The sequence below is a fragment of the Thamnophis elegans genome, chromosome 8 (genome assembly GCF_009769535.1).
Source record: "Thamnophis elegans isolate rThaEle1 chromosome 8, rThaEle1.pri, whole genome shotgun sequence".
NCBI classification, from domain to species: Eukaryota; Metazoa; Chordata; class Lepidosauria; order Squamata; family Colubridae; genus Thamnophis; species Thamnophis elegans.
The window spans coordinates 9,071,925-9,091,895 of record NC_045548.1 but is presented as its reverse complement, the minus strand read 5'-3'; the positions used below and the strand labels follow the sequence as shown (position 1 = coordinate 9,091,895).

At 41.1% G+C, this 19,971-nt stretch overlaps 1 protein-coding gene across 1 annotated transcript in view; it reads left to right on the top strand.

Annotated features, from left to right (window-relative positions):
- The first annotated feature begins 4,201 nt into the window (after positions 1 to 4,201).
- Positions 4,202 to 19,971, top strand: part of GFOD1 (glucose-fructose oxidoreductase domain containing 1) — a 16,778-nt gene continuing 1,008 nt past the window's right edge. The window contains exon 1 of the mRNA XM_032222864.1: positions 4,202 to 4,490. Coding sequence (XP_032078755.1) covers positions 4,242 to 4,490 — 249 coding nt within the window. The 5' untranslated portion in view covers positions 4,202 to 4,241. The remainder of the gene's footprint in view (positions 4,491 to 19,971) is intronic.

Sequence of the window (19,971 nt, the reverse complement as noted above, 5' to 3'; positions counted from 1 at the left end):
ATCATTGCTATGAACCTAAAAGCTTTTTAACTACTACCGGTAGGTGAGAAGTAGAGGAAGGGCGGTATTTTCACATGCTTCCCATATGTCTGTTTCTCATGTAGCCTGAAAATAAAATGAGTTTCTAAATTTGAGACAAATGAAACTTTCTCTCCTTCCCCATCTCCCTCTTATGGCTTAGATGAAGGTGTGACTTATGTATGTATGTATGTATGTATGTATGTATGTATGTATGTATGTATTTATTTATTTATTTATTTATTTATTTTCTATGCTACCCATCTGCCCTGCTAGGTGACTCTGGGCAGCTTACAAATTATTTCTTAATACATCTTCTCCCTTTCCCATTTAGCCAGGTACTGCAAAGTATTCAGATATATTTTAACTTCTGGGAAGAAAAGAGGTTTGTAACAGAGTAAGAGAAATATTTATTGCCAGTGAAAAATGTTCTTTCAGTATAATATGTGTGTGGAAAAAGCTGAAAAACTGGAAACCTGGGCAGGGGGAGGAGAGGACGGAAAGGAAGTAGAGATAGGCCAAGAAGCAGAAAAAGGGATGAGATAGTTGATTATGAGAGATTGTTGTTTTAAAAAAAAACGATAGCAACCCTTTTGCGCAGTATTGAATTACACACATTGATTTAAGTCTGTCAACCGCTCACAGGTCACTAATGCTTAAGTATTATTTCTGTATGCATTAATTTAAAAACGATTTTAACGTTGGGAATAACAGCTAAGTTATTTTTTCAGGCACAAATAATAGGGAGGGGGCAAAAATGTATGCATTCTCATGGTGTGTGTGTGTGTGTGTGTGTGTGTTTATTTTCAAGAAAAAATATCGTGGCACGACAAAACCGCGCTCGACTAAAGCGCGCCCGATTAAACTGCGTTGCTGACATCATCAACAGGGCGACAACAGCGAGCGCGGAGAAAGAAGGGCGCTTTAAATAGCGCTTTGAAAGCAAGCCGATTAAGTTAAGGTAAGGGTTAGGTTTAGGGTTAGGTTTAGGGTTAGGTTAAGGGTTAGGGTTAGGTTAAGGGTTAGGTTAAGGGTTAGGGTTAGGTTTAGGGTTAGGTTAAGGGTTAGGATTAGGTTTAGCGTTAGGTTAAGGGTTAGGTTTAGGGTTAGGTTTAGGGTTAAGTTTAGGGTTAGGTTTAGGATTAGGTTTAGGGGGGTTAGGTTTAGGGGTTAATTTTAGGTTTAGTGTTTACAGCGTGCTTTTTTCTCCACGCTGTTGTCGCGCTGTGATGACGTCAGCTACGCGGTTTCGTCGAGCACCCTTTAGTCGAACGCGGTTTTGTGGTGGAACCAAAAATATTGATTCCCAATAACTGTCTGAAGACCCTGCAGTTTTCTTGGCAAGATTTCAGGAGTGGTTCACCATTGCTTGTTTCCTAGGGCTGAGAGACAGTGACCGGCCTAAGATTACTGGCTTTGGCTGTAAAGTGGAACTAAGGACTCATAGTCCGCAACCTGATACCTTAACTCCTGCAACTTTATACAATTTTATAAAGGCCACTCAATACCTTATTGGAATTGAACACAAGCATTACGGAAACAGAGGAAAGATGTGCATGAGAAATACTTGATTTCAAGTCAGAGATCCAGGGATTTTGGAGAAGCCCTGGAGATGGTAGATCCCATCTTTTCACTCACTGGATTCAGACTCATTTCTGACTTCTTTCAATTTGACTTTTTGACATTGTCTACTACAGAAATGTTTTTTTTTTAAATGGTTGCAGGAAAAAACTGCAGCAGACCCTGAAGTAGGGGTGAAGAACAATGGAATTATTTGCAAATGAGGATTTGCTCAGCACAGAGTATAGCAGAGTAGAGCCTTGCGGACTTCAACTCCCAGAATTCCCCAGTGAATGGCTAGGGAATTCTGGGACTTGGAGTCCACAAGTCTTTTTTTTTTTAAATTATTTTAAACACATAAACACATCAACAAAAACAAACACATGACTTAGAACAACATAGGAACAATAAGTTCCATCGTATATCATACAGCAGTTCCGTATCAGTTTCTTTGCAGTTAGTGTTTTCCCTTCTATACATTTCTATCTTGCATTCATTTTTTTTTCGTTATCCATTTTTATGTACAATTCTATATTTATTTATACTTACCTATTTATAACAAAACATTGTTTACCTATATTGTGCTTTATATTCTTACTGTCATTTATTCTCTTACATACAATTATAGGTATACATTCACATAGTTATTCTTTTTCTTTGCCATTCTTATACTTTTGTTATTCCATTTAAAAGGTTATAATATACAGTTTGAGTTGCTTTGTTTACCATCCCTAGCCCCTGTTATAACACCACCTTATTTTCCCTTTCTTTTCTCCCTCCCCTCCTTCTCTATTTCCTTCCTTCCTCCTCTCCTTCCCCTTCCTTCTTCCCTTACCTCTCCCCTACTCCTACCCTCTCTCTTCCCCTTCCTGCCCTCTTTCCTTCTCTTTCTCTCCCTTCCTTCCTCCTCTCCTTTCCCTTCCTTCTTCCCTCCCTTCTCTACTTCCTTCCTCCTCTCCTTCCCCTTCCTTCTTCCCTTACCTCTCCCCTACTCCTACCCTCTCTTCCCCTTCCTGCCCTCTTTCCTTCTTTCTCTCCCTTCCACCCACCTCTCCTTACCTCTTTCTTCTTCCCTTGCCTCTCCTCCACTCTTCCTCTTCCCTTCCTACTATCTCTCCTTCTCTTTCTCTCCCTTCCACCCTCCTCTCCTTTCCCTTCCTTCTTCCCTCCCTTCTCTACTTCCTTCCTCCTCTCCTTCCCCTTCCTTCTTCCCTTACCTCTCCCCTACTCCTACACTCTCTTCCCCTTCCTGCCCTCTCTCCTTCTCTTTCTCTCCCTTCCTACCTCCTCTCCTTTCCCTTCCTTCTTCCCTCCCTTCTCTACTTCCTTCCTCCTCTCCTTTCCCTTCCTTCTTCCCTTACCTCTCCCCTACTCCTACCCTCTCTCTTCCCCTTCCTGCCCTACTCTCTCCTTCTCTTTCTCTCCCTTCCACCCTCCTCTCCTTCTCTTTCTCTCCCTTCCACCCTCCTCTCCTTCTCTTTCTCTCCCTTCCACCCTCCTCTCCTTCTCTTTCTCTCCCTTCCACCCTCCTCTCCTTCTCTTTCTCTCCCTTCCACCCTCCTCTCCTTCTCTTTCTCCACAAGTCTTAAAGTTGTCTGGAGACCCTGGGAGTAGTAGAGGGAATGGGGAGGGTTAACCATGTGCTGTAACCGCTCCGATTCCCGAAAGGGACAAGATCAGGAAGCTGCCTGGAGCGAGGCAAGGCTCCTGGTCTGTGCTCTCCAGCGGGAGCCCCCTGCCCTTCTCCCGTCCTTTGACCGGTCAGGCTTCGGGTGTCAGACGCTGCGGCGGAAGGCAGCCAGGCCGGCTTCGCGCTGCTTGTTTACTCCTTAGCGATCGATCTCCTTTCGCCAAGAGCCAGCTCAGCTCCAGGCAGAGAAAAGCCAGGCGGGGGAAGCCTCCCTTGCAAGCCGGAGCCACCCTCCAGCCGGCCTGGGGGCCAATGACAGGTTGAGAGCTCCAGAGGGCGTTGCAGGAAAAAACCCACTCGAGGTGACAGCCAAAACTCCTCCTATCCTCACAACGCTTTGGCGTGTATTGCGGGGAACATGGCAGATGGAGATTAGAAGCGGGGCTTCGGCTGCTCCTACCTCCCGCGACACTTGTTGGCTGCCCTTCGCCGCCCTTGCATTGGAGACAGCCGGGATGCAGTAGGGCGTTTGCAGAGGATCGGGAACCTTTCAACGAAAACCAAAACGAGCGATCGCTGGATCCCTTGAATGCCCGCGCCTGTGCGCAACCCAGCTAAGCGCGGGGAGCTCCGGATCGTGCGCGCTTGGGGATGACCCGGCTATGGAAGGACAGCGGCAGCGAGCCGGCCGGGCAACCCGCTTGCAAATGAAGAGGCGCTGGAGGCGGCAGGGGCCCGCGGCCGGGAGCAGAGCCAGCCACTGCTGCAGGGATCGGGTGCCGCTGGGTCCCTGCGGCGGCGGCGGCAGCAGCAGCAACAGCAGCGGTTCCCAGTTGGGACCGGGCGCCCTTAGCGTAGCAACCCCGCATTGCTGGTAATCTTGCGGCTCCGCGCGAAAGGGCCGCACGCGGAGGAAAGGAAGGCAGATCGCAGCGAGGAGGAGGAGGAGGAGGAGGAGGAGGAAGGGGTGGAAAAAGGTGAGGGTGGAGGGAAGCAGGCAGAAGCAGCAGCCGCAGCAGCAGCAGCAGCAACCATGCTGCCCGGGGTGGGCGTGTTCGGCACCAGCCTGACCGCCCGGGTCATCATCCCGCTTCTAAAGGACGAAGGCTTCGCGGTCAAGGCGCTCTGGGGCCGCACTCAGGAAGAGGCGGAAGAACTGGCCAAGGAGATGAGCGTCCCCTTCTACACCAGCCGGATAGACGAGGTCCTGCTGCACCAGGATGTGGATTTGGTCTGCATCAACCTGCCGCCTCCCCTCACCAGGCAGATCGCGGTGAAAACTCTGGGTGAGTCTCCGCGGAGAGCTTGGCGGGCAGCTGGCTGGTGGGGGGGAGAAGGAGGCCGTGGAAGAAGCGGCAGCGCCTTAAAATGGAAAAAAAAGGCCTGCTTGGAAGCCAAATCCGTGGCTGCCCTAGATGCCCTCTAGAGTGCCCTCTTATTAGGTGTATAGTCTCCCTGGATACTTATTGGGGGGGGGGGGGGCTCTGCACATCCTTGGGGCGCAGTTTGCATTATTGCTTAAGCGACAGGGCCTTTCTCCCCCCCCATAACAAGCTCTAAATCTGAATCTTGCTCCCTATCAAAATCCAGGTTGCTTAACCAAAGTCCTTTCTTGCTCACAAGGGATGTAACTCTTAAAGTGCCAAGCGAAGGCCCTCTTCCTATGTCGCAGAGGTGTCCTTATCACCCTGAAAACAGGTTGCATTAGAAACTGTCAGAGTGATGAAATAAGGAATTGTAAAAAAAAAAAAAAAACCTGCACACAATTATTCTTCAAGGAAACTGACAGTCTGCCCACATTTTTGTTTTTATATCCTTGGTGGTTTTTCTCCTGGCCAGGGGAGGCCTTTGGTTTCCTCATTGATTTCTCATCTTCGGTGACTGAATTATTATTTTTCTATCAAAATCATTCTTTGCGAGCTTTATTTCTCTGGATTTGGTCAGCCCATTTTACTCAAGCAATACAAAATTGAGGTTCCAGCTATTTTCCTTATGGAATTCTTATATCTACCTGGTGCTCCATGGTGTATCATCAGAGAATAACGGGACTAGGCTTTGATATGCCTAGTATTGAGTTTGACATGGTCAAGCTACAAAGGCAGATGGAAAGGGTTCCACCACAAAACCGCGTTCGACTAAAGCGCGCTCGACGAAACCGCGCAGATGACGTCATCACAGGGCGACAACAGCGCGGAGACAGAAGCACGCTGTAAACGCTAAACCTAAAATTAACTCCTAAACCTAAACCTAACCCCCCTAAACCTAATCCTAAACCTAACCCTAAACCTAACCCTTAACCTAACCCTAAACCTAACCCTAACCCTTAACCTAACCCTAAACCTAATCCTAACCCTTAACCTAACCCTAAACCTAACCCTAAAGCTAACCCCAAACCTAACCCTTACCTTAACTTGAATCGGCTTGCTTTTAAAGCGCTATTTAAAGCGCCCTTCTTTCTCCGCGCTCGCTGTTGTCGCCCTGTTGATGACGTCAGCGACGCGATTTAATCGGGCGCGCTTTCGTCAAGCGCGGTTTTGTCGTGCCACGGATGGAAAGTGGGTTAAAATATCCAAAGCCTATCTCATTCTAAATTAATTTGATATGTTCCCCCTTTGGAATGGATTTGCGTGTTCATTTTGAATAGAATATAATTAGCTTTTCAGACAACTCAACCCCTGCTTTTTTTTTTTGAAAAGTGTGATTTTCAAAAAACTTACTGATTCACTAAATAAGTTAGTGTTTTTCAAACACTCCACACACCAGACACGCCTGACCTACAGTTCATTAGCTGCATATGGCCCTGGAAAGCTAGTAATGCAGCCCAAAAGATTAAAAATATATTAAAAAGGGGAGTTTGTTACTTATGTACATTAACTCTATTATATATTTATATGTGGCCGAAGACAACTCCTCAATGTGTCCCAAGGAAGTCATATGGTTGGAAAACCATGCAATGGCGTAGACAGTTCCATTGCTACACTTCTATTTTTGCCCAATATAAGAGACAATAGTCTTTAAAAAAATTGATGGGCAGCATAGTCATTGTTTGCTTCCCTCTATTGCTAATATTTATTATAAATAAAGCATTGTTATTTCCAGTGTAAACAGCTCTCTGTGGAAAGGACATCGTGTTGCATAAAAAGAGCCAGTGTTAAATTTCTGTTTGAATTTATGAAAGTTATTTTTCTATGGGAGAGTGATGTAGCTTTGTGTTAAAGCCATACTTCGACTTTCAGTAGATCCTACTTTCAGTGTCTAGCATTTCCAGGTAAGGATAGAGAAATACTTTGTAAAAGCTTGGGGATCTGAAATCAGTGTTGATCAACATTTCCCAAGTAAAGTGCATTCCAGAATTATTAGATTGCAACTCAGTTGGCTCCTCTTCATAGCCAGTGGTATTGTTCTTTTTTTTAAAAATATCTCAGTAAGAAACACAACAGCATTTTCATATTGTCTGGGGACATTGAGGTTGCAGTTTTACCTACCTGGAGAGCAGCCAGACAGGAGAAAGTTCTTTTAGACGAGAGTTAAGAATCATGATTTAACCTTCAAATTTTTAGAGTGTTATAATTTTCCAAAGGTAAAAACTGTTCTTAATGATTCACAAAAATAAAATAGCATGTAAATATTATACAAGAATAATCATGAAGAAATTGACCCATAATGATGCTGACCCCTAACAAGGAATAATTGTATTCCTTCTTAGACTGTATCAATTTATATACAATAAAACCTTAATTTAGCAGATCGAGGGAGAGGGTTAGTGGGTGCGTTATCCCCAAATATTTGTGACATCACTGATCATGTCATTTATTATAATGTAGATCATTTCCATAATACAAATGAAGCAGATTGTGATTTCAATCAATTTGCCTTGTTTTGGTAAGCCTCTCATCAGGCAAATGATATAAATTATGAATGATGTAAAATTATCATAAAATATTCAGTTGCAATGGACTTGCTTGTTACTTCGGGGGCTATCCGGAAAAAAAAACTTTGTTCTTTTGCATAAAAAGGGGTCCATTAAATTGAACTTTTGTTGTATTGTGTTTTCAAATAGGATGGCAGTATATGCAGATGTGACAGAATAGAGTTTTTTTATTTTTATAAAAAAATAAATATTTAGATATTTTTCAGCAATGTTGCATTTTTTTAAAAAATTGTCAAAGAAGATTTTTTTTTTGTTTTCCTGAATTGCACACCTGCTGCAGGTGCATAAAAAAAGAAGTGTCTTCACTTCTGTTTTGCAGACCAATCAGTTCAACGCAACAACTGTTTTCACTGTTTCACGTTCAGGGAAAGGAAGATAAGACAGGAACCAAAGTGGTCCTCAAGGCAGGTAGCCTGACACAAAAGGGAAAAACAGCAAAATATATTTTACTACCTTTCCAAATCCCCCTTTATAAAAGTTTCTAGAGTTTCATTTCTTTTGTTATTTTGCTGCTAGAGAGAAAGAACTGAAGTGGAAGCCACATTTGTTGGGTTATCATTTCTCCTGCCTCTTTTTATAAAATCCTAGATTTTCCCCAAGCCGATACCCGATACTATTTAGGTGTGTTAAGAAGAAACAGAGTGAGTAGCATATTGGGGAGGATAGGAATTGTAGTCTAGTGTGTCCAAAAGATACCTTTAGGTGTTGAAGATTGCCAGTGATAAATATGTGTTTCTTTTTAAAGAAAGAACTGATGGCTTCCATTGTTATTAGTGACTAATTCAATCAGGGATTCCCTAAAATTAGGCAAAACTGCCATGGAGTCCACTCTGTGGTGATACTGAAAGGCATGCATATTTTATACAAGACATTTCATTTGACACATTTGACAATTGGTGTGTGTGCAGAGGTGGGTTCCTACCAGTTCGCACCAGTTCGGTAGAACCGGTTCGTCAAATCTACCGAACCGGTTAGAAGAGGTTCCACCAGTGGACCCGGAAAGCAGGCCACACCTACAGAAGAGGTTCCAAAAAATTTTGAAACCCACCACTGACACACACACACACACACAGACAGAGACAGACTCACACAGAGAGAGAAAGAGAAAGAGAAAGAAAGGAAGAAAGAAATAAAGAATAAAGAAAAAAAGAAAGAAAAAGTGGGAGAGATGAAAGAAAAAAGGAACAGAGAGACAAAAGGAAGCAGAGAGAGAGAGAGAGAGAGAGAGAGAGAGAGAGAGAGAGAGAGAGAAAACACATGGCCGGCAGGCCACTCCCACCAGGTCACATGGCCGGCAAGCCACTCCCACAAAGGAGGCCACACCCACAGAGTAGGTTCGAAAAAAATTTGAAACCCACCACTGTGTGTGTGTATGTGTGTGTGTGTACACACATACAAACACATATATACTGTGTGTGTGTGTGTGTGTGTGTGTGTGCATTTGTGCGCAATTAAGACACGTAATATACTGTGCTGAAATACCTTTATGTCCAGAACCTCTACTAAATATCAGTGTAGGTTTTTACCCCCTGGTAATATGATCAATATAACTTAAAATATTATATATATATATACACACACATACATACATACATACATACATACATACATACATACATACATACACACATACATACATACATACACACATACATACATACATACTTAGATTTTTACAACCCCTGGTTTGCCCAAATATGGGAGGAAGAACACTGCTTCCATTCTCTGTCCTTCAGCTCGTCACAAGAGTCCATCACAACAGAAACCCAACATTTTTACTGTTGCCTTTGTTACACATTTTGTGTTATATTTGTGCCTTTATTTATTTATCAGCACAAATATAACACAATATATCTATCTATCGATAGATATAGATATAGAGATAGAGATAGAGATAGAGATAGAGATAGAGATAGAGATAGAGATAGAGATAGAGATAGATATATAGATATACTATAAGAAATATATACAAATTTTCATGTTTTGTGGTGGATGTTGATTAATGTTATTCTTGACTTTTCTAGTAAATGATAAACAAATTTGGGGTTTCATAGATTTCTGAAAAATTATGTGGATGATTTATTTCTCATAATTGCTTTTAAAGTAAATTCATGCCTAAACATTATACTTCATTCTTTTTTAAAAAAGAGATATCAGTAGACATGACTTCCTTCCCTTCAAAATCTCCTCATAAGTACTTTTTAATATTAACTATTAATTAGTTTCATTTAGCATTCAGAAGTCTGCCATTTTATGTCTAAAATAGAGTTCAGGAGCATACTTGAATGAAATGTTTGCTCTTTGCAGCCTGAATATCATGTATCCCGGAGAAAATTTTATTCATATTTCTTATGTGTTGTTTCTTTGGTTCTCGAAGCTTCAGCTCTTGTGTATTTGGCTCCTGAGTAAATGTTAAATTTTATTTTATTTTGTATATTTCCAAATTGCCTATTTCCTGCAAAGAGGAGGGTTCCCCCCCCCCATTTTTAAGTAAAAAGAAAATACCGGTTCTAGGGTTTTTCTCCATTTTAAACAAACCATTTTGAATATTACCATAAAGAATAGACAATGAACGAAACATCCAGAGATAGTGAACCGTCCATTATTCTCAACAGAACATGCGGGTAAAATTTATGCCCTGCATGTTGAATATTTCAGACGGAATCCCTGCCATTTATAGAAAAATTCTGGGCAAAACCTCTGAAATAATTATTCTTACGTTATTCAAAAATTTTAAAAAAAGGAACGCAAAAACTAATAGAAACCAGCATAAAAGAAAAAGAAATGAAAAAGAAAGCTAAGATTTAAGAAAATAAAAAATAAAAGAAAAATGGGGGGGAAAGGAAAAAAAATAGAAAGTGAGTTCTGATCTTTAGCACCACAAGATGTGCAATTATAAATTTACCTCTTTCTCTAAAAGATAAATAGGATAGATGACTCTACATCTAGCCTATTTATCTAAACCATAAATCATGAATTTATTTCTTCTGTTTTACTCAAAAAGTCCATAAGAAGTTTCCAGTCAGCAATAAATGTCTTTTTTGTCCTTTCTCTACTGTAATCGAAGAAGTTAATTTGGCCATCTCAGCAGAAAGGCATTACGATTCAAATAGTGATCTACTAAGTATAGTAATGGTTTGATTTACTGTTTACTGTTTATTAAATTTATAGGCCGCCCAATCCCGAAGGACTCTGGGCGGCTTATAGAAACAAAATTAAAAGAGATAAAAACAGATAAAACACAACAAATTTAAAAAGACACAACATGCACCCAATCTAAGTGGGGCTGGACCTCAATCGGAGGTCAACAGCCCCAGGCCTGCCGGAATAGCCAGGTTTTAATAGCTTTTCGGAAGGCCATGAGAGTGGGTAGGGTCCGGATCTCTGGGGGTAGCTCATTCCATAGGGCCGGAGCAGCAACAGAGAAGGCCCTACTCCGAGGCCTTGCCAGCCGGCATTGTCCAGCTTATGGCACCTGGAGAAGGCCCATCCTGTGCGATCTTATCGATCTTAGGGAGATGTGCGGCAGAAGACGGTCTCGTAGATATCCGGGTCCTAGGCCATGTAGGGCTTTAAAGGTGATTTATATTGGACATCTGATGTTCTTATGACTCTTACCTTTCCTGGTAGACTGGCTGGATCAGGGTATGTGTACGCAGCCATTCACTTAACAGGAAGTCCATGTTTCCTTCCTCAACCTTTATTTTGCAAATCATACAATATACATTATTGTTTTTTAAGGGGCTGGATCAAACAGAATCTCTGTATTAGGCCATGGAGAAAATAATTTCCTTCATATTTTGTTTACATGAGATTATATTGAAGAGCTTTGTGGGACTGCTCCTTTTGCACTAGCCCCATTCTTATGCTTCATGTGCAAGACAAGAACATTTAGAATAGATCAGTGGTGGGATTCAGCCGGTTCGCACCTGTCCGGGAGAACCGGTTGTTAACTTTCCAAGCACTTCAGAGAACCAGTTGTTGGAAGAAATCTCCTTTCGTTTTTTTCCCCACTTTACAGGGCTAATCCTGGAAGGAAGGAAGGAAGGAAGGAAGGAAGGAAGGAAGGAAGGAAGGAAGGAAGGAAGGAAGGAAGGAAGGAAGGAAGGAAACATTCCAGTGTTGTTTCTAGACTAATATTTATTGCCCCACTTACAGACACTGCCTCTCTGGTTAACCTTTATTACATTGTAACAGCTAAGGTGAAGCGCCCATCGAAGTGCGTGATGTTGAGTTGGCCATGCCCACCCAGTCATATGACCACTGAGCCACACTTACCTAGCTGGTCATTAGGACAGAGAACCGGTTGTTAAATTATTTGAATCCCACTACAGGAATAGATCTACTGGGGTAAAAGTCTTCATGGATTCTAGAATATTGAGTGTGCAGAATTCTGAATTCTGAGTCTATGTTTGTATGTAGGAATTTAAACACAAAGATTTTATTGTCTCAGATAGTTTGGCAATATCTATTGGACAGGGCCTCTAGTGCCCCACAGCATCTCAGCAAGGCTTAAACTTGCAGCACTTTAACCCATTTATTATTTATTTAGAAAATAAATAAAGATAGACAAAAATCCATTAAAAATGTAATGGACATCAAACACATAAATTAAAAGAGCGGCAGTAAAAGATTTGGAAAAACAAATATACTTTGACTTGTCTCCCAAATGATATTGAGAGCGCTTGTTTCGGCTTCACAGGCAAATTATTCTATATCTGGGGTTCTGCCACAATAAAATGGGCTCTACATGGGGTTGCCCTTGAAGTGCATCCGGCGACTACAGTTAGTCCAGAATGCAGCCGCGCGAGTGATAGTGGGCGCACCGCGGTTCGCCCACGTTACACCCGTCCTCCGCGAGCTGCACTGGCTACCTGTTGGTCTCCGGGTGCGCTTCAGGGTACTGATGACCACCTTTAAAGCACTCCATGGTAGTGGATCTGGGTACTTGAGAGACCGCCTTCTGCCGATTACCTCCCTTCGACCAATTAGATCGCACAGACTGGGCCTCCTCCGAATCCCATCTGCCAGTCAATGCCGACTGGCGACCACACGGAGGAGAGCCTTTTCTGTTGCAGCTCCGACCCTGTGGAACGATCTCCCCGTTGAGATCCGTACCCTCACCACCATCCAGACCTTCCGCGCAGCCCTCAAGATCTGGCTCTCCCAGCAGGCCTGGGGATAGGTTCCCAATTCACCCGCCCGAGTGTTTGATTGCTGAACGAAAGTTGTGTTTTATTATTTTTCTTTGTTCACATTTTGTTTTGTTTTTTGATACTGCACCCCCCTCCCTTGTGATTGTAAGCCGCCCTGAGTCCCCTCAGGGAAAAGGGCAGCCTATAAATTTTAATAAATGAAATGAAATGAAATGAAATGAAATGAAATGAAAAGAAGAATTATTCATTTCAAATGTACCAGTCGAGAGATTTGAAAAAGGTGCTCCATAGATAATCTAAAGGTATAAGATGGACTATACAGAAGTCTTTGTCAATTCATATGACTATCAGGAGGAAAATTATACATTATGGATGTATCTAAAGCATGGGCCTCAATACAAAGCTGTTGCCATATCTTCTGGCACTGTTAATGGTGAAGAAAAAGGATGGATAAAATATTGAGTCCTTTAAAGATTGTCATGTATGTATGTATGTATGTATGTATGTATGTATGTATGTACCTACCTATCTACCTACCTACCTACCTACCTACCTACCTACCTACCTACCTACCTACCTACCTATCATCTATCTATCTGTCTGTCTGTCTGTCTGTCTATCTATCTATCTATCTATCTATCTATCTATCTATCTATCTATCTATCTATCTATCTACCCTAACCCTAACCCTAACCCTAACCCTAACCCTAACCCTAACCCTAACCATCCATCCATCCTCCCTCCACCCACCCACCCACCCACCCACCCACCCACCCACCCACCCACCCACCCATCTATCTATCTATCTATCTATCTATCTATCTATCTATCTATCTATCTATCTATCTATCATCTATCTATCTATGCCATAGTTTTGGTACAATCATATCTTAATAGCTAATATAAAATGAACAAGGCTTAAGAAAGGAGGCTTAATCGAGTTTGTGTACCAGAGGTGGTATTCAGCAGGTTCTGACCAATTCTGGAGAACTGGTAGTGGAAATTTTGAGTAGTTAGGAGAACCGGTAAATACCACCTCTGACTGGCCCCGCTCCTATCTATTCTCTGCCTTCCGAGACCCAGCTAATTGGGAGGAAATGGGGATTTTGCAATAACCTTCCCTTGGACTGGGGTGGGAATGGAGATTTTACAGTATCCTTCCCCTGCCATGCCCACCAAGCCACACGCACCAAGCCATGCCACACCCACCAAATCACACCCACAGAACCGGTAATAAAATTTTTTGAATCCCACCACTGGTGTATACTATTGCACAATATTTTTACTTTTACATGAAAGCAGTAGTATCCTTAGAATCATCAAATGCAGATTAGAACGCTACATGAAAAAAGAGATAACAGATGATGTTCAAGCTAGTTTTGGAAAAGACTGAGGAATGAGAGACATAATTGCTGATTTATGCTGGATAATATGTCCGATGGCTCAGCGGTTAAAGACTCTAAGCTTGTCAGCTGGAAAGTTTGAGACATGAGTGCCGTACAACGGGGTGAACTCCTGTCCCTTGCCTCAGCTCCTGCCCACCTATCCGTTTGAAACAAGCAAATGTGAGTAGATTAATAGGTATCACTTCGGTGGGAAAGTAACAGCGTTCTGTGAGCCTTTGACATAGAGCCACGCTGGCCTCTTGACCATGGAAAATGTCTTTGGATAACATCAACTCCCTCAGCTAAGAAATAGAAATGAGTACCGCATCCTAAAGTCAGACATGAATGGACAGGGAAAACCTTGCTGGACAATTGAGAAAGGCAAAGGATACCCAAAGAAACCAGTATTTGCTTCATTGATTATAGAAAGACCTTCAATTGTGTCAACCATATTATGTTGATGACATTGTTCTAATAGCTACAAATGATCTGCAAGCTTTAATAATGAAAGGAGCAAATCTAAAATGGGACTATGATGAAGGACAAAAGCTAATGGCCACAGATCTAGCATCCAGAGTTAAGATGACAGTGAAGTTATTAAAGCTATATATAGCTTCTGCTTTTTAGGATTGATTTTATCAACAGTAAAAGAACCAGTAATCAAGCACATCACACACTAGCAGTGGTACAGCAGCATTGAAGGACTTGGGAAAGATAATTCAGATTCCGTGACATGTCAATTCCTATATCAGAATTGTGGAGACAATTGTTTTTCTTGTGATACTCTATGGAAGTAAAAGTTGGAATTTGAAAAAAGCAGGTTGAAAATAGTACTGATGCTATTGAGCTTTGGTATTGGAGAAGACTCCTGAATATATCATGGTTTGGCAAGAAAACAAGTCATTGAACAACTCCATATTCTCACCCACAGCATAAGTGACCAGACTCAAATTATCATACTTTGGACACATTATATGAAGATCTAGCTCTCTAGAAAAAAATGTAATGTTTGGGAAAGGTAGAAGGAAAGAGAAGGCAAGGATAACTAAGATGAGTGGACTCAAGTACTGTATTATTGGAAGCCCTGTAGGATTATACTGGGGACAGACTACATTGGAGAAAATCCATCTATCTGCTTGCTAGGACTCAAAACCAACGTGATGGCACACAGTCAGTATCACTCAGATAGATGCTATGCATGAGTAAATTCTGGAGTACTTCCTTCAAATTATTTTCAAAGGCTGTATACCTTAAAAGGAAGAATTTTAAGGGTTTTGTGCTGGTGTGTCTAGATCAGGGGTAGTCAACATTTTTATACCTACCGCCCACTTTTGTATCTCTGTTAGTAGTAAAATTTTCTAACCGCCCACCAGTTCCACAGTAATAGTGATTTATAAAGTAGGGAAGTCAATTAAATTAAAAAAAAGTAAAGTGCTTCAGTATTGGACAAAACCCCTACCGCCCACCATGAAAGCTTGGAACACCCACAAGTGGGCAGTAGGGATCAGGTTGACTACCACTGTTCTTGATCATCTGCCCAACTTTTTGGTTTGCCTGGGAAGAGTTGAGTAAAGAGGAGTTGTCTTGGGCCACATATAAAATATATAATATAGTTAATATCAATCACTTGATAATGTTAAAAGTTTAGAATCTTGTGGGGCCGCATTACTAGCTGTCCAGAGGTGTATGCGCCCCACGGGTTGGACATGTCTGCTCTCGATACTACTGCTATTGTTCCAATGGTGAAATTCAATTTTGTTTACTACCGGTTCTGTGGGCGTGGCTTGGTGAGCATGGTAGGGGAAGGATACTGCAAAATCCCCATTCCCACCCTACTCCAGGGGAAGGATATTGCAAAATCTCCATTCCCATCGTACTCTGGGGCCAGCCAGAGGTGGTATTTGCCGGTTCTCTAAACAACTCAAAATTTCCGCTTCTGGTTATCCAGAACCTGTCAGAACCTGTTGAATTTCACCCCTGCATTGTTCCCTTTCCTTATTATCTGTATCTGGCAACTCCAATATAACGCTCCTAAGCACTAGTGTGCCGGTGGCTATTTTCTTTGGCACTTGCCAAGTTCCAGCATCATTTTAATTTCTGAGAATGCCTAGGATGCATGTGTTCATTATTAGAAAACACAAACCATAAGGAACTTCTCCAGTGTTTGCTTTGAAAGAATGATTTGATTAAAGACACAGATAAATAGAGGTAATAGGGATCATCTTGTAGAAGATAATGATTGAGGAAGTTGGAGTAAATTCTTTTATAATTTGGTTATATTGTCTGTGGCAGTTATTTTATGATCTGACAAATTTCTTCCAACAGTTGTTTTGTAAGAGTCCCCAACGTGTTTGCATCTCTTGCTTTATGATTAATTCAAAAGTAATAAGAAGTCTCCCTTGTTTACTATTTGAACTTATTTAGTATTATTTTTATTGTGCCAGAGGCAAGCAAAAAAGAATCAGTAATATTTTATTATTTTTAGGATATACTTCCTGGAGTAAAAATCAGTGGTGGGTTTCAAAAAATTTTCGAACTTACTCTGAGGGTGTGGCCTCCTTTGTGGGAGTGGCTTGCCGGCCATGTGACCTGGTGGCAGTGGCTTGCCAGCCATGTGTTCTCTCTCTCTCTCTCTCTCTCTCTCTCTCTCTCCTTCCTTTTGTCTCTCTGTCCCTTTTTCCTTTTTTCTTTCATCTCTCTCACTTTTTCTTTCTTTTTTCTTTTTTTATTTTTCTTCCTTTCTTTCTCTTTCTCTTTCTCTCTCTGTGTGAGTCTGTCTGTCTATCTGTGTGTGTGTGTGTGTATGTGTGTGTGTGTGTTTGTGTCAGTGGTGGGTTTCAAAATTTTTTGGAACCTCTTCTGTAGGTGTGGCCTGCTTTTTGGGTCCACTGGCGGAACCTCTTCTAACCGGTTCGGTAGATTTGACGAACCGGTTCTACCGAACTGGTGCAAACTGGCAGGAACCCACCTCTGGTAAAAATGTAATGTTTAAATTAGCTTACAGAACTCTTTTCCTCAATATTTTTTTTCGTCAGCTTCCAAATTATGTAATAATCTTGTGTCCTTCAAGCAGTTGCTATGGTATAGCCCCTCGTTATAACTTAGATGCACCGATTAGAGCAAGGCAAAATTAGGATAAATAAAACTTCTCAGAGTTGTTATAGGACTGGGCAGCTTATAAATGTCTAAAATCCATAATAGATAAATGATGTCAAACAGCCTGTGTATGTGGAAGAGGCTTGTAATAATTTAAGACTCCTGAGATGCATTTTTAATATCTGTAAAACCACTTCAATGTGACGCAAAATCCATTATTATTTTTTTAGCAGGATATAACTCTTTTTAATTAATGTTTCCCCAAGATTGAATTAATTCTCAGCTACCATGAGGTGTTAGTATTCTATCTAACTGATCTCAGAAACTAACTGGGATTGGTTAACACCTAGATGGGAGACCATGAGAAATTAGATTCCTGTAGATTAGATTGGGAAATAAAAATACATCTCTCAAGAAGGAATTGCCAACAGCTGGAGTGAAATCACCAAAGGTTGAATTCTACTAAAAGGATACTCCTCAAAGAGTCTTTGAGGAACATATCTGTTCTATTGCAATGAAGTTGCACTTACCACCTTACCAGTTTTGACTGCTGTTCCCCTTTTAACTTCCATGTTTAGCAAAAACAAACATTTTTTTTAGCCTATTGCCTCTTGCAGATATGAGAATGAGAAAACTAAGTCATCAGACAATTTAACCATACCCTAGTTGTGTTTGTGCTGATCTATTACAGTATACAAACAAGAGAAATACCAACACTGATCAGCACGAATTCAGACATTCAGCAATATTCTTACTGAATGTTATCTAACATTTATAAAAATATAACTTTAAAAATCAATAGAATATTCTGGGCTGGACATCGAATTACGATAGACGATTTCTTAAAGTCGAAAAAGGAGACCATTCAAAGTGTTATACCAGAAGATGGAATTTTATTTGGCAACACATTTTTGCTTTAGTCAATATAGGCTATGTGTATATATATATTCTTTTTATATGAGAAAGTTTTTTTTCTATAGACTCATTCAGAAGTGAGCATATGCAGTATGTATTTAGACAATGAACTTTTTATTGCAAGTACGTATGTTCAACCATGTTTATTCTTCCAGATAAGATTTTTTTAAATATATGGTAAGATATTTTGAGGGAATTAGCTCACTAAAAAAGAAGTGGAAAATTCTTTGTGAGTGTTTTTCACTAAAGTATTTAATGGAAAGACACATGACAGTAAATACTCAAGACAGATTTTTAAGATTTTTTGTATTCATAGCCTTAGTATCTTAAGACCACTGCATTATTTCTGGCGAACCTACATAGAATTTTTGAAGTGTCACTGATCCTGATGATTCTGCATTGCCATGTTTGAATAGTTATATTTAGTCATTTGGATGATATGAATTTAGCCATTCTGGTCTACAATGTATTGTAGTTTGTTGTAGTAACCTAGCCTGTTATGAGTTACAGTATTTAATTAACATAGGTTAAACAAACCGCAATACATTGCCATTAATTTTGTCATATTTCTTTTTGTAAAAAAGGTCTTGCCTCTCTCTTGATGGACCAAAGTAAATATAATTTATTGACATTTAAATACTACTGCCCTTTTCATCAATTGAAAGTTGTTTTGATTAAATGTAATATGAAGCAAAAATATTAATTTGGTTTGGGGCAGAGGTGAGTTCCTACCGGTTTGGACCAATTCGGCTGAACCGGTAGTGGTATGGTGGCCTGGGTCGCTGGAACTGGCAGCGACCCAGGGTCGCTGGAACTGGCAGCGACCCAGACCTGCCATGCCTCCAAACCGATTCCCCAGTTGCCGCCGTCACCACCACCATCTTGTTTTTGAGTTCTGCACATGCGCAAAACAATTTTAATTGAACTGCGCATGCGCGTGCACAAGCAAACCAGCAGTAAAGCCTGCCAGAACCCACCCCTGGTTTGGGGATATAACTGCATGCCAGTTCAGATGTGACTCATGCAAGAATACATTTGTGTGTGTGTGTGTGTGCGTGTGTGTGCGTGCGTGCGTGCATGCATGCATGCATACATACATACATACATATATGTTACATATATACATGTTTATACATGTATGTATGTATAAATTAACTAGTTTAGTTAAACTGGAAGTAGGAAAACAAAAAAACAAAAAAACAAAATCAGATTTGTTCATTTCTGGAACTATGTGGAAGAATTGTAAAATCTGTTTGTTCTGCAATAAATCTATGGATTTATATTCTAATTTTGATTGGAAACTGTAGTCTTTGAAATACTTAATACTTAGATGTTTTTTATCCCAAATGTTGGGATCACTGAATCTTGTGGAGAATAGCTCTAATACTGGACAGTTGTGGGTCTCTTTTCTCTCTCCATGAAACTGCCATAACTTATACTACGATATGCGTCTCCTGTTTTCTGCTACCAAGATTGTTTATGGTGGTTTATACCATTCTTAAAATGCATAAAGACATTAGTGTTCTATCTGTCTCCCAATGTCTGTAAAGTTTAGCATCGCAGACTTTTATTTCTGTGGAAATTATATGCAAGGTGAATGAACGAGCTCCCCGCAGAGATTCGGACCCTCACCTCTCTCCAGGCCTTCCGAAAAGCCGTTAAAACCTGGCTGTGTCGGCAGGCCTGGGGTCGATGAGTTCCCTTCCCCTCTCGAATCGTGTGGCTGTTGGTTGTTTTAAATTGTACTGTACTTTTTGTTGTAGTTCTTGTGTTTCCCTTCCCCTCCTTGGGTTTGTGCGCTGCCCTGAGTCCCTCCGGGAATAGGGCGGCATATAAATAAAATGAACCTTGAACCTTGACACCGCTAAATGTCTATGTGGATTCTCAGTCATCCAGGTCATGGTTGGCCCAAGGTGCTTTTTTTTTTTTCAAGAGGCAACTGGACTTACTGGTTTTTCTTTGAAGGCGTTTCGCTTCTCATCCAAGAAGCTTCTTCAGCTCTGACTGGATGGTGGGGATTCATTTCTTCCCAGGGTGCTGTATGCAGGAAATTATAACAGCAGAAGAAGCTTCTTGGATGAGAAACAAAATGTCCTCAAAGAAAAACCAGAAAGTCCAGTTGCCTCATGAAAAAGCACCTGAGAATCTCCATAGACATTAAGGTGAATGACAGTTTGAAAGCTTTTTATTTATTTATTTATTTATTTATTTATTTATTTATTAGACTTATATTTCACTTCAGCTGACTGTGATCTGCAGTTCAGCGGTTCAAATCTCACG